We start from the raw sequence: 15422 nt of genomic DNA on the forward strand, positions 1-15422 counted from the left end.
AATTTTGGTAATTCTTTAGTTTTTTTTTCAGATGGTTTTAGATCTGACTGGTTGGTGTAGTGAAAAGAATACTTGTTTTAGAGTCAGACCTGAAGTTCAACTGTAGCACTACCATTTAATAACTGTCTGTTCTTGGGAATCAGTTTCTTTACCTCTAAAATAATAATAATGATATCTGTTCTATTTAGCCATAGGATTGGTGAGAATCAAATGAAATAATAAGGATTTTTTTATGGGTTTAAATTTTTTTACTTGAGGAATTCTGAAAACATCAATGCTTAGCAACATTTTATCTATGACTTATTTATTGCTATTGCCTTCATCTCCTTTAATCTTTTTCTCCTCTATCCCTCAAACTTAAAATGTAGACTAGATGGATCATTTTATAGCATAGAAGTTTGACCCTGTTGAAGAAAAAAATATTAATACTAAATTATACTCTTTAATTTAGGCATTAGGCTTCCAGAACAAATTAAATTTAATATTTATCTATATCTCAGTCATTTCTAGCTTGAAGAGGCAGATGTACAAAATAATATATCGTCTCATGCCTTCCAACATGACTCAGCCTCAAGAAAATTTCAGATAACATTTATAGAGATCTTGAGCAAAGAAAAGATATCTTAAAATATGATCTAGGTATTAAATTCTAGTTTTGAGTGACCAAGTCACTAATTCATTTTCCCTGATATCTTAATTTTTTCTCATTGAGAAAGGTGAGTGTTAGCATAAGTCACTTCAGATAGGTGGGGAGGCAAAAAAGTGAATTATACCAGAGTTACTGTGTTTTAAGGTACCATGCTTAATCCATTTCCTCAAGAAAAACTTTTTGTCTAAAGGTCTTTTTCCATGAATTTGAAAAAAATTTAGGAAAATGTTATTTCTTAATATTCCTAAAGAATCAAAAAAGAGACTTTTAACATGTTTCCCTAAATTCTAATAACTTAAAATTGCTGCAGGTTCTTTTCTTGTCTTTCACATTAAGGAAGCAGTGTGATGTGGCAGATTAGGTGTTAGATTATAAATCAGAAGAGTAGAGTTCATAAACCATTTCTGTCCCTTTTAAGTTTTATGTGTAGAGCACTTAACTCAAAAATGCTCTTAATTCCTCTGAATTTCCCTACTTATATGGTAGAAATAATACCTATATTGCATCTTCCTCTGAACTATTGGATGGAAAGTGTGATATAAACATGAATTTTTCATTTATAAATTATAGATTAATTCTGGTTATAGCTGAATACCTAAAATCCATGTCTTTCATATCCTTACACTTCCAGATTTAACTTATACATTTTGAGATCAGGGCAAAAGTTGCTAGATTTGAAATTAGATGATTGTATTATCTGGACCCCGCGCCTAGAATTCTCTCTCTCTTCTCACATTCCTGCCTTTAAGTTTCAGATAAATTTCTGTTTTTTGCAAGAAGGCTTTCTCAGTCCTCTTTAATCTTGGTTCTTCCCTTCTGAGATTATCCCCAGTTTACCCTACATTTAACTTTTGGGGTTTTTGGTTGTTCAGTCATTTCAGTTGTATCTGACTCTTTGTAACCCAATTTTGGGGGTTTTCTTGGCAAAGATACAAGTGGCGTGCTGTTTCCTTTTCCAGCTCATTTTACAGATGAGGAACTAAGGCAAAGAAGATGAAGTGACTTGTCCAGGATCAGAAGACAAGCAGGCATCTATGACTGGATTAGAACTCATGAAGATGAGTCTTCCTGCTCCAGGCCTAGCACTCCATCTTTTGTACCACCCACCAACCCATATATAACCTGCTTGCACATAAGTCTTTTTTTACATGCTATCTCTCTTATTAGATTATGAGCTCCTTGAGAGTAGGGACTACATTTTGCCTCTCTTTATATCCTCCCAGAGCTTGTCCCTTAGACCAGCATATAGATGGAACTTAATGTTTCTTAATTGATTGAATGAGATACATAAAGATTATAATATTACTTCAGTACCTCTTCTCAAGAAGGATTATGTCAGATAAAGAGATAGATGTTCATTACCCAGTTCTAACTTCATTTTTCCCTTCCACTTCCCTCTGCAAATGTATTAATACATTTTGCATTGAGAATACAGATACTTCCCAACACCCACCAACCAAACCTTCCTAACAAAATACATTCTGAAAATAGTTTCTACAGAAGATGGGATTTTAGTTGGGTCTTAAAGGCAGTCAGGGAGGTCATTAGTCATTAGTCGGATTGGAGGAGGAAGAACATTCTGTCCAGTCAAAGGAAAATGCCAGTGTCTGAGAGAGGGAGAGTCTTGTCCATGGAAGAGCGAGAAGGTCAGTTTCACTGAGTTGGAAAGTACATGTCAAGAAGTGAGATTAAAGAAGACTGAAAAGACAGGAGAGGGCTAGGTCTTGAAGTCCTTTAAATGATGAACTTTTGCTCTTGGAGGCAATAGGAATTCATGGAATTAATTGAATAGGGATTTAGACTTGTGCTTTAGGAAAATCATTTTTGTTACAGAATGGAGAGTGGACTGGAGTAGAGAAGAGACTTGAGGCAGGCAGACCCATCAATGGATTATTGCAATAGTTCAGGTGATAAGAGCTTACAGGTACAGTGGTGGCAGGATCAGAGAAGAGAAGAGAAGAGAAAATATTCAAGAGATATAACAAAGGTGAAATCAGCAGACCTTGGTAGCAGCTTTGAATGGGATGAAGTGGGGGAGAGAGTGAAGCATTCAGGGGGAAGATGGTATTGCCCTTTACAATAATATGGAAGCTAGTTTGAGGAACAGGGTTAAGGGGAAAAGATACTGAGTTCTGTATTGGATATAATGAATTTAAGATGTCAACTGCACATTCACTTTAAGATGTCTGAAACACATTTGGAGATGTGAGAACCAACTATATGTCTGACTAGGTTCTGCATGGGAGATAGATGAAACAAAAATCATGGTGTTTGCTTTGAGTGAGCTTACAGTTTGGCCAGGAAAACAGTACTAAGATTTTTTAAAACTGCAGAACTGTTAAACTGTGTAAAAACAACTGGAAGACCTTATAGAGAAGAGAAGTTCTCAGTTGAACTTCTGAGAAGAAAAATAAGATTTAGATAAAACAAAAAGAATCTAGTCATGATCTGTATTATAGAAGCTAAGCATCTGCTATAATAAGGGATATTTTGCTGTGGAAATAACAAAGAAACTAGAAACTGTATTTCAGGAACTTTTAAAGTCTATTTTAACAGAAATAATTATTATATCATAGTATCTAAATCTAGAAAGAACTTAAAGATTAAAAATGGAGCTTAGAGATGTCTGACTTAACCTTTTTATTTGTATATGAAGAAACCCATGTATATACAATTTATGTATATGAGAAAAATGTATGTTTAAGGTCACATGACCTCCATACTTGTTGGGTCCCTTACCTTTGCTCATCTGTATTGATAAAATAACCCTCTGATTGATTTTATTGCTTCTAGTTACTTCCCATCCTTCATACAACCTCCCAAGAGAAGTGGACAGATAAGTTCTATTCTAGAGGCTTGAAATGCTGAAACTGAGGCATTTTTAATTTCACAGGTAGTAGAGGGTCATTGAAGAATTTTGATTAGTTAGAGGAAAAGACTGTGACCTGTTTCAAATAGAACTTTTTCAAAATCATAGATTGATTTAGAGTTGGGAGAGACTTTAGATAAAACATCTTCATTTTTCAAATGAGGAAACTGAGGCTGATGGAGGTTAAGTGACTTGTCCATGTTCACACAATTAGAAAGTATCTAAGGCAGTATTTAAATTCAATTCTTCCTGATGCTATTCATTACCCAACTGAAATATAAATCTTATAAATAGATCATAGGGCGGCTAGGTAGGGCAGTGGATAGAGCACTAGCCCTGGAATCAGGAATACCTGAGTTCAAACGCAGCCTCAGACACTTATTAATTACCTAGCTGTGTGACCTTGGGCAAGCCACTTAACCCCATTTGCTTTGCAAAAAACTAACTAAATAAATAAATAGATCACAACTAAAATCTTAATTGTGTACAAAATGTATTCTATTAAGCATATAGTGTGTTTTAAATTGTCTGTAACTTATCACCTTAAATAGCTGCTTGGAACACTGCAAAGTTAAGTAATATGCCCCTAATCACATAGCTAATTTGTATTAAAGGGCAGGACATAAATCATTGTCTTGACTGTAAGACCTATTCTTATCCATAGCCCTTCCTCCTAATATCTTGCCAATAAAAATCCCCATTTCACACCAAATTCTCTCATTTGTCTCTACTAACTGAATCCAGTCCTCCTAAGTCAGCATAGAGCACTGGAAAGGATTCTGGATGGTGAATCAAAAGACAGATTTCAGTCTCAGTTCTGCTACTTATTACCTTGGTAGGTCAGTTAACTTCTCTGGGTTTCAGATTCCTCCTATGAAGTGAGGAGGTTGGATTAGATTATGTTCAGGATTTCTTCTAGTTCTAATTCTCAGATCCCAATGATACATAAACTACCTCTTCTCTTTCCTAAAATTCCTCTTCTGCTTTTTCTGTTTTTACCCACAAGATTTATATGCTGTTTAAAATGCATCCCCCCAAAAAATTTATAATAAAAAATGATCATTTGTTGATCTATTTTGTTTTATTGTCATTAAAAGTTTTGGGAAGATACTATATTTCTTTACTATTTTTACTGTAGCTTTTAATTAATACATGGTAAATCAGACATGGTATGTAAATTTAGAGCTAGAAAAAAGAGACCTTATTAAGGTTATCTGATCTAATCCCTTCATTTTATAGCAGTCATTAATGAAGTCAGTAAATGGCATAACTGCATAGTCAAAGGGTTAATACAGACATGATCTTTATGAAAAATATAAGTTGTCTACAATTTGGTCCGGTCCTTTTTATCAAACCTTGTGGGAGAAAAACATTCCTCTCTTTCCCTATCTTAGGTATAAACAGCAGTTGTCTCTAGCAATGGAACGAGAACAGATGTTAGAACGTGATAAAGTACAAGTGGAACTGGACTGGCAATATCGTTGTGAAAATGCTGAAAGGAACCAGTATGAAAAATCAGAGGACTTAATACAGGGCTTAACAACAGCCAGGAACCAGGTATATTTTATTGGTGTTAAGCCCTTCTTAGATTTATATCAAATGGAATTTTTGTAGTGTATTTTACAAGAAGTGATAAAAGTATGCTGGAGTGATATGGCCAAGGCCACACAGCTAGGTAATTATTAAGTGTCCGAAGCTGGATGTGAACTCAGGTACTGCTGACTCCAGGACCAGTGCTCTATCCACTGTGCCATCTAGCTACCCCAATGAGAAGATGTTCAAACCTCTTTTTTAAGGTGGAGGGGATATGGGTAAGAGAGGGAAGACAATGGATAGAGAAAAATCTTGAAAGATTCTTGGAATGTTTACAGATAAATCCATCAAAATCCATTTTCTACAGAAATTTAATGGTATTGGAAATATTAGTATTTCCCAATTCAGATTTCTGTCCATTTTTATTACTAAATAAATAGTCAAAATTTTTTCTTTAGTCTTTCCCTATGTGGCAACCATTTTTTTTAAAAGAAAAAAATGTGATTAGGAATGACAATTCAAGGAAGAACTATTTTTTTAAAAAATTTTAAATTTGCAAAACAAAAAATAGCATTGTCATGTGCACAGCAAAACATGAGATTTATAATATAAAGCAATAAATTTCAATTTCAAGAAAGCATATATAATAGTATACATTATATGCAAAATTGTCCATTTTTTCTTTCTTCCTTCATATTTTTCTTTGAGGCTTTGTATGTAGCTTTTTTGACTTCGTTATCTTCTTCTGAGTTTGTATTTTGATCTTCCCTGTCACCATAGTAACTTTCTATGATCATATTCTGTTGTTGTTTGTTCATTGTGCACTGTTTATTTTTTTCTCCTCCCACCTCCCTCTGGACAATTATAATTAAACGTCTCTCTCTCTCTCTCTCTCTCTCTCTCTCTCTCTCTCTCTCTCTCTCTCTCTCCACACACACACACACACACACACACACACCCTTTTTATGTGCCTCTTACGATTTGGCTTACTCTTTTTTAAGATGTTATTTTCTTCAGTATTTTTTTGCTTCCTTTATCAAGCAATTGATTCTTTTTTTTTCATTATTTTCTTGCATCACTGTCTCAATTATTTCCTGATTTTTTCTTTACCTCTCTTGTTTGAGCTCTTTTAGGAAATTCTTTTTGAGGAGTTCAGGGAAGGTGAGATCAATTCATATTTTTCTTTGAGGTTTTGCATGTAGCTTTTTTGACTTTGGTGTCTTCTTCGGAGTTTGTATTTTGATCTTACCTGTCACCATAGTAACTCTGTGATCAAGTTCTTTGTTGCTTGTTTGTTCATTTTTCCAGCCTACTTCTTGACTTTTTATTTGACATTAAAGTTGGACTCTACTTCTACTTCTGAGGTGGAATGGGCCCTGTTCCAAGCTTCAGGTTTTTTGTGCAGCTGTTTTCAAAGCTACTTCTGGGACTCTGTCAGATTTCAGTTCTTCCAAGGGAGAAGAGATGTAATTACTATTCTCCTAGCCCATGATCTGATCTGTGAGTGATCATAAGTACTCTTTTCCTCCCTGGAACTGTGACTAGGATCCTTACTTCCCTGTGGCTGCAAGTTCTTTTGTGCTAGTGTTCCTCTTTGTCCTGGGTCTGTGACCCAGGAGTATAAACTAGATCCATTTAAAGGCAATGCAACAGTCTTGCACCCAATACCAGCAATGAGATCCCTGTAATCCCCTTCTGACAAATCTGTTAAATTTAAATTCCCTGTCTGTGTGCTTATGAGCTCTAGAAGCCTCTGCTGCCTATTCAGTTGCCTCCAGGGTCTGCTTGTAATAACTATTTTAGTGGTCCCTCAGGATTCATATTAGTCAATAACCTTTGTTGAATGTCTGTAGTTTGCAGAGCATTTCTCTTCTTGATAATTCCTTTATACTTCTCTAAAATAACTAGGATGTTTGGTTATGTTTATCCCTGTGTTATTGGAATTAATTTCAGCAGTGTATTTCATAAAACAAAATTTACATTCCACCCAAAATAAATTCTGTGGCATTGGAATGGAATAAACATTTATTAATCAACTACTAAGAGTTTTACAAATATTATTTCTTTATATCCTGACAAAAACTCTGCTATTATTATCCCCATTTTATAATTGAGAAAACTGAGATACACAGGTCAGGTTAATTAACCTAGAGTCTCACAGCTAGAAATTATCTAAGGTCACATTTGAACTCGGATCTTCTTGACTCCAGATACAGCATTCTATCCCCTTTGGGTTTTTTTTAAGAAAGATTTTATTTATTTTGAGTTTTACAATATGTCCCCCATTCTTGTTTCCCTCCCCCCCCACAGAAGGCATTATATTAGTCTTTACATTATTTCTATGATATACATTGATCTCAGTTAAATGTGATGAGAGATAAGTCATATCCTTAAGGAAGAAAAATAAAGTATAAGAGATAGCAAAATTACATAGTAAGATAACAGGTTTTTTCCTAGATTGAAGGTAATAGTCTTTGGTCTTTGTTCAAAGTCCACAATTCTTTCTCTGGATACAGATGGAATTCTCTGTTGCAGAAAGCCCAAAATTGTCCCTGGTTGTTGCACTGATGGAATGAGCAAGTCCATCAAGGTTGTAACCTAGTCACAAGTTCATTAAAAGATTCTGATATTTGCATTCCCAAACTTTTCTCAATAATTTTGAAGAATTTATAAGTGGCTATTATCACAAAAGTGTTATCTTTTAGTGGAAAGGCTGTGACTCTCCTGATGATAAAGAACAGGTTAAGAGGTAATATAAAATTGGAAGAGGTGTGTGTCTTTTGTCTGAGAACTAGCTAAGGTAAGTTTGGAGAGATTTATTACCAAAGGGAAAGCCACTGTGGTATGAAAAAAAAAGCTATCTACCAGGATTTGGATGAATTCCACAAGTTATATCACTAGAAGAAATATACATACCAGTGAAGTCCCTGAAGAATTGAAATAAATTTGTACAACAAAGGATAGTTGGTTAAGTGTTTCAAGACTAAAAATTTGAGGATAAAGAGAACTGTTAATCATTCTTACATTGCTTATTAACCCTCATTGTGTGACTGGAGGAATATTTATTCTGTGGTGGTTTGTTTTTTTTTTTTATATATAGGTTGCTGCCCAACTTCAAGAGACAGAGCAGAAGTTATGTGAAATGAAAACAGTACTGAAGGCTATTGTCTTTGAAAGAGATCAAGCAATGCACACTCTCAGTTTGCATGGTTTACTTCCTGAAAAGGAGAAAAAGGTTAGACTTAGTTAACATCTCACTTTGTGTGCCAGCACTTGGCATAATTGACTAACCCCTGACTTCAGATATCACTTTTCTGTGCTGTCTCTACTGAAGTATTTGTAGGACTTATAACGGCCCTTCCAAGATGATAAGGAGCTATCATTGCCCTAAACAATACTAGGTCAGATTTTTTCATCTATTTCCCTTTAATACCTCATAATTAATGGAATGAAAAAATGAAAAATTTTTAAATGCTTACTATATGCCAAACATTTGCTTAACATTAGGGATAAAAATAGAAAAAATAGAATAGTGCTGGCTCTCAAGGAGCTCACACTCTACTTAGGGAAGAAAACACATAAAAGAAAGTTCAGTTGCAAGGCAGTTGGAAAGACCTGGCAGACTCAGGGTTTAGTGAAGGAGATGGCAGGGTTCAGAGATAATGCAGTTAGTTAAGTACTGGAGAACTGCAAGATCCTCAGGTAAGACATGTGGTAAAGCTTAGAAGAGCTTAGGCATTAGTGTCAGATCAGACATTAAGGCCTGGTGGTCTTCTATCTCATCAGAAGAATTTAAATTATTGACTCCCTTCTGATCCAATTCCAGTGACCTTTCAACCAACCTGGATCTTTGCCTAGCAGGGTTTTTTTAGGTTAATATGGTCTCTTTAATGAACTTAAAATTCACTCAGTGGCTGCATAAACTGTTCTGATCAGCAATAGGTATCTTTCTAGAACCTTTTTCTTGATATATGCAATGTAGTTCACTTTTTCTGTCATGGTCAATAATCAGCTTTGTTAAGTTTTCACTATATATTGCTTCATCTGTTTGTAAAGCACTGTCCATTTCCTTTCTGTTTGGCATAATTTTATTTTTAGTTTTGGGTTTTTTTTTCCTTTAGGTGAATTTAGGTAGCTGGTGCAGTAGATAGAGTACAAGGCCTAGAGTCAGGAAGATCTGAGTCAAAGCAGGCCTCAGACACTGTCATTTAATCCTGTTTACCTCAGTTTCCTCATCTGTAAAATGAACTAGAGAAGGAAACTACTTCAGTATCTTTGCCAAGAAAAGTGGGATCACAAAGAGTTGACACGTGACTGAAATGATATCCTGTAACATTACTTACCCATCATTCTCTCCAGATCTGGAAAGAAGTTTTTATACCTTCAAAATATAAGATGTGACTAAGAAATTTCAGGAAACTCTAGCATTTTATTATAATAATCCCATAATTGTATCTCTGTATCCTTATATATGGTAAGCTGGTTTATCTTGAAATGTAATAAAACATCCCCAGTGGTGAAGGTTTATACAATCTTCCTGAGGAGTTTTCATAGTGGCATCATAGCTCTGTGTAAGTGTCTAGCATTATAACAACATATGTGTTTAGGGTAATTAATTATAATATCTTAAGACAGTGAATTCCAAACTTTTTGATTGTATGTCCCTTAATATTTATGTCTTTTTATTACTTTTAGATTATATGCGGTAATTCTATATCAATAATTATTTGCATTATAAAACAGAAAAAATAAAAATAGAAAGAAATGAGATGAAGATGAAATGATTTTTGATCCTAGAGTCAATAGGAATCCACTGGAGAATATTGAGTAAGTCAGTGATATGGGTCAAATATTTAGGAAAATCATTTTAATGTCTCTGTGGAGAGTGTATTGGAATGGGAAGAGACTTGAGTCTGTTAAAGTAGTTTGGGTCAAATAATGAAGGCCTGAACTAGGTGAAGGCTTTATGAATAGAAAAAAGGGAATCTATGAGAAAGGTGTGGAGATAGAAATGACAAAATTTAGGTAGATGGTAGGATATGTGAAATGAGAGAGTGAGGAATCCATGACATAAAGGTGGTGAATCTGAGTAATTGGAAAGATGGTGGTTTTCTTGCCAGAGACAGAAAAGATCAAAAGAAGGGGTGGGTTTTGAGGGGAAAGATAATATAATGATATCTGCCATCTGTTGAAAGCAATCCCTTTCTGCTCATACTATGGGATTTTGACCCACCAAAAACAAAAAGGAGAGAAATAGTGCAGGCTCTTACCAAGTCATAGCAAAGAGTTTCCTTTCTGAGGGATCATAACCACAAAGTAATCTAAAAGAGGATCAAATTTTCTTGTTGGCACCTGTGCAGCTGCTGTTGTGGGTACCTATGTAGCTATAGGGTTATATAGGGCCACACCGATCTCCTTTCCCTCCCTATCTGCTTAGAAAGAATGGGGAAAGAGTTGGAAGAATAATGAAAAGTATGTTAAATACAAGCCTCAAAAGTGACTATGGGAAGAACCAGATTCTTCTATCCTCTAATTGGTTGATCACAAATCTCTTGAGATCATTTCACAGACTTCCAGAAGGCCCTGACTCTTACTTTAGATAATTCAGTTTTAAAAATCATATTCTCTGTTTTTCTATATCCAGGTCACAGATGAGCCTGAGAAACTTCAGGAAATTCAGTAATTTTTAGTATCATAAATGTATCTTCATGTACTTTCATGTTGAATTGATTCATGGCATAGTTATAAGTCATTAAAATTTGCAGATTACTGTCAGTAACTAAAACCTTAATTAGGGATGAATCAGGTTACACAGGAAGACATGAGAAAGGTAAACCTGGAAAGTACAAGTTTGCTTTGGAAGTGATCATTTTTTAAAATAATTTGATTGATTTTTAAAATAATTTAATATTTAATTTCCCCCAGATACATGTACAAACAATTTTAACAATTTTTAAGAAATATTTATTTCAGAAAATCAATAAATTTTTGCTTATTGAAGTCATATGGGTTATATTGAGGTTATATATGTCCATATATATGTCCATATATATTCATATATATAAAGAGAGAGAGAGAGGTTACACACTTGCAGTTATGCAAAACTGATTTCTCTATTAGTCTCACATGGTGAAGCAAGACCCCCCCCAAAAAAAAACAGGAAAAATAAAGAAAGCAAAGAAAATACATGTTTTGAAAGCATTTAGACTCCATCAGTTCTTTTTCTGGAGATAGATATTATCAGTCTGTCAGGATTGTCATGCATTATTTTATCACTAAAATAGCTTAAGTCTTCAGAGTCCTCATTATACAATATTGCTCTTACTATGTACAAAATTCTCTTAATTTTGCTCATTTCCCTTTGCATCAATTCACATCTTTCCAAGTTTTTCTGAGAGTATTCTGTTTGCCATTTCTTATAGTAAAATAACATTCCATCACAATCATATATCCCAACTCGTTGATCCAATTGATGGGCATCCCCTCAATTTCTAATTCTTTGTCATCACTAAAAAAAGCTGTTATAAATATTTTTGTTTATATAAGTTCTTTTTTCTTTTTGTTTTTTATCTCTCGTGGATAATGACCTCATAGTAGTATTAGTTGGTCAAAATGTATTCATAGTTTTATAGTTCTTTGGGCTAGTTCCAAATTGCTCTCCAGAATGGTTGAATCAGTATACAACTTTACGAATAGTACATTATTGTCTCAATTTTCTTATATCCTTTTTTCATTTTCCTTTGCTGTCATATTTGCCACTTTGGTAGGTATGGGGTGGTAGCTAGGAGTTGTTTTAATTTGCATCTTTTTATCAGCCCCTCTTTCCCAATTTTGGAAGAGACAAAAGACCCTTATACTACTCAACTAGTAGAAAATGGGGTGAATTTTTGCATTGGAAGAGGAGATAGCCTGTGGGTGGAAAGATTAGACAAGGTGGAAGACATTGTACCTAGAGCCACAGACTAGGGAATGATAGAAAGGGCCCTTAGAAACCTATCAAGGACACTTTTCTCACATTAAATTATATTCTACCATATGATTATTTTTTATACTGTCAGATCCCTTTTTTACAGTAATTAGCCTTGAAGACAGAATATTCAGAGATAATTAACTTTAGAAAGGTAAAATGTGGTACCCTTTCTAGGAAAGAAATTAGATAAATGGAACAGCAAGGGTCTATTCAGTTTAGTAGACATTCCTTAAGTGATCACTATCAATGATGAAAAAAATTTAACTTCTGTCATCTATTCTATTCTGCCGTCTGGGAGATTTAAATCTAGTATAAGAATGAAAGATATAGACAAATAAGATATTATTAAATTCATAAAGGAGATGAAATAGAGACTTGGAGCCTCAAACAGGAAGGGAAGACTGAAGGATCAGGGAAGAGGAGGTGGCACCTCTGTTAGGAAAAGAAAAGTAGGAATAGGCAGAAATCAAAGCAGGGAATGGCAGTCTGTTCCATGCATGAGGGAAAGACAGAGAGTTAGGACAGGAAGATATGATGAGGATATAAGTATTTCAATAAAGTAGTGAAATATGACTTGATTGGGGGGGGGGGGGGGACATGTAGGTTAAAGCCAGATTGTATGGGACCAGAGTGTGAATCAGATTGGAGAGTGAAGATCACTGGAGAAGAATAAAAGTAATGTCATCAGAATATGCTACAAGTCATTTGGAACATGTTGAGTCCCGTTCTAGACTTCCTCAGTCTTCCCCAGGTGAACATTGAAGGGGCGGGAGACAAGGATGACAAGGGAACCAAGTATTCCATCAAGATCTCCAAGTGTACCATTTATTAATCAGAATACAAATGCTTAAATATTCTTCCCAGACCCTAATCCACTCCCACTCCCATGGCACTTGGTAAAACAAGGTTCTGATACTCAAAGGTACCAGGTGATGATGATTTACAGTATTCCCACATACAACAATCCCTAACAGGAACAGAGGCTGATAGTTGTGATAAGGGACTTAAGATATATAAATATTTTCTGGAATTATATTTTCCCCAAGCAGAGAAGCTAATAAGACCCTGACTTGTCTTAATGATAATTTTATACTTCAAAGTGATTCTCAATAGGGAAAAATTATATTCTACATCTGATTCTTTTTTTAATGACATCAGATTGTTTTTTAAAATTTTTATTTTATTTTATTCCAATTAGCCATGTTATAAAAAAAGAAAGAGAACATAATGGAAAAACATGAGAAAGAAAAAATATAAAATCAATGTTAAAAATGAAAATAGTATTCTTTGGTCTGCATTCAGACTCCACAGTTCCTTTTCTGAATGTGGATGGCTTTTTCCATCACAAGTCTTTTAGAATTGTCTTTACTCATAGACCTGCTGAGAGAAGATAAGGCTGTCATAGTTGATCATCACACAATGTTAGTATGTACAATGTTCTCCTGGTATTGCTGACTTCACTCAGCATCAGTTCATGTAAGTCTTTTCTGGCTTTTCTGAAGTCTGCCTGCTCATCATTTCCTATAGAACAATAGTACTACATCACATTCATATTCATAACTTGGTCAGCCATTCCCCAATTAATGGGCATCCCCTTAAATCTCCAATTCTTTGCTGCTTCAAAAAGAACTGCTATAAATATTTTTTGTACTTGTGTATCTTTTTCCTTTTTTATGATTTCTTTGGGATATAGCGCTAGGAATAGTATTGTTGTATCAAAGGTTATTTGCATCTGTCTCTTTCCAATAATAAAAAACTGGTTGCAGGGTGTGGGGGGAGGGGAGGGAGGGTGGAAATAAAAACCTTGGAGGGAAGTCACTAAGAGGTAGATGATCTTAGGATTTGTGTACAAAGTTAGGACTAGTTCAACATGTACCCTATACTTGTGGAAACTCTATTTTAAAGAATCCAAAGAAAGTGGTGAGTAGAATGATAATAGTATTTATATAGGACTTTAAGATTTGCAAAGCACTTTATTTAAGTCATTTTATCACAACAACCTGGGAAGTAGGTGCTGCTAACATTCTTAATATACAGGTAAGAAAACTGGAGCAGATAGAGGTAAAGTAACTTGCCCAGGATTACCCAATATATTAAGTATCTAAAACTAGATTTGAAATTGTGTCTTTTTGACTCCAACTCGGTGTCCCTAGAGAGATGCTCATGCATAAAAATTTTGTGGAGCAAGCTGGGACAGAATAAATAGGATATTCTCAAGAATGAAATTTTGAAGAAATAGATGCAATTCTGATGAAGGGAAAAGATGGTAATTTAGAATGATGGTGGTTATACTGACCAATTCAGTTTTTTTTTTAAAGCATTTAGGTGATGAAAGCAAAGCAGGTAATGGAAGAATACAAAAGTTGGGAAAAGAAAATCAAAGAAGCATTGAGATTGTTAGGCAGGGATCAGGAGGATTTGAAGGGGAGGAAGGTGGAACTGTGTCTGCTGGATGTGAAAATAGAATGAACAAAAACTCAATCCACTTGACAGATCAAAGTAATTACATCTATTGAATGTACTTATAAAAACACTATTAAAAGGATCTTAGCTATTCATTTTAAGAATTTTTACATTTCATTTCTCTAATGGAAAAGATACAAATGCAAACTTTTCCAGGCACAGAGACATTTCCAAATGCTCTGTTTCCTAGTCTAGGTCTTCCAAACTTCCCATGTTGGATACAGAATACTGACCTTACCTGCACAGTGAAGAATCTATCTTCAAAATTGTGAGAGCTGGGCACAGAAGTATTAATCTTTTCTCCTATTTCTTATGACTTAGTAATGACTTGGTAATCTTGATAGTGGACTACTTTCAGACAGGAGGATATGTTGACCAGTTTTGACCAAGAATTCAGAAAAGTACTTCTGTAATGAGGGATCCTTGTGATTAAATATAGCCTAGAGGATACTTCTTACTGTGTATCTAATATATTGGGCAGCTGTATTCCAAAATAAGCTTCCTTAAAGGGTTTTAAAAGTCCCTCACCTCACTTATTCATTCCACCAGTGCAAGAATAAGGGACAATTTTAGGTTATCTGCAAAGGAGAATACCATCTGTATCCAAAGAAAGAGCTGTGGAGTTTAAACAAAGACCAAAGACCTTCAAATAAAAAAAAGTTATATACTACGTAATTTTGCTATCTCTAAATTTTATTTTTTCCTCAAGGATATGATTTTTCTCTCAACACATTCATTTTGATCAATTTATAGCATGTAAACAATGTAAAGATTATCAGACTGCCTTCTTTGGCAGGGGAGGGGAATTTTAAAATTCAAAACTTTACCAAAAAATGATAGGCAGAAACTTCTATTGTATATAATTGGGAAACAACTAATAAAATATTTATATTATTTTTTAAAAGTCCCTCACCTCTATTTAGTTGACCATGGAAGTT

The 15422-nt window shown here is 34.6% G+C and overlaps 1 protein-coding gene across 13 annotated transcripts in view; it reads left to right on the forward strand.

The window, feature by feature from the left end:
* CCDC57 (coiled-coil domain containing 57) overlaps positions 1-15422 on the forward strand; it is a 290352-nt gene that overhangs the window by 114922 nt on the left and 160008 nt on the right. For all 13 annotated transcript variants that reach the window (XM_074224817.1, XM_074224825.1, XM_074224822.1 and 10 more), the window contains 2 exons: positions 4913-5075; positions 8152-8286. In XM_074224817.1, coding sequence (XP_074080918.1) covers positions 4913-5075; positions 8152-8286 — 298 coding nt within the window. The remainder of the gene's footprint in view (positions 1-4912; positions 5076-8151; positions 8287-15422) is intronic.

The sequence above is a fragment of the Macrotis lagotis genome, chromosome 2 (assembly GCF_037893015.1).
Source record: "Macrotis lagotis isolate mMagLag1 chromosome 2, bilby.v1.9.chrom.fasta, whole genome shotgun sequence".
Lineage (NCBI taxonomy): Eukaryota > Metazoa > Chordata > Mammalia > Peramelemorphia > Peramelidae > Macrotis > Macrotis lagotis.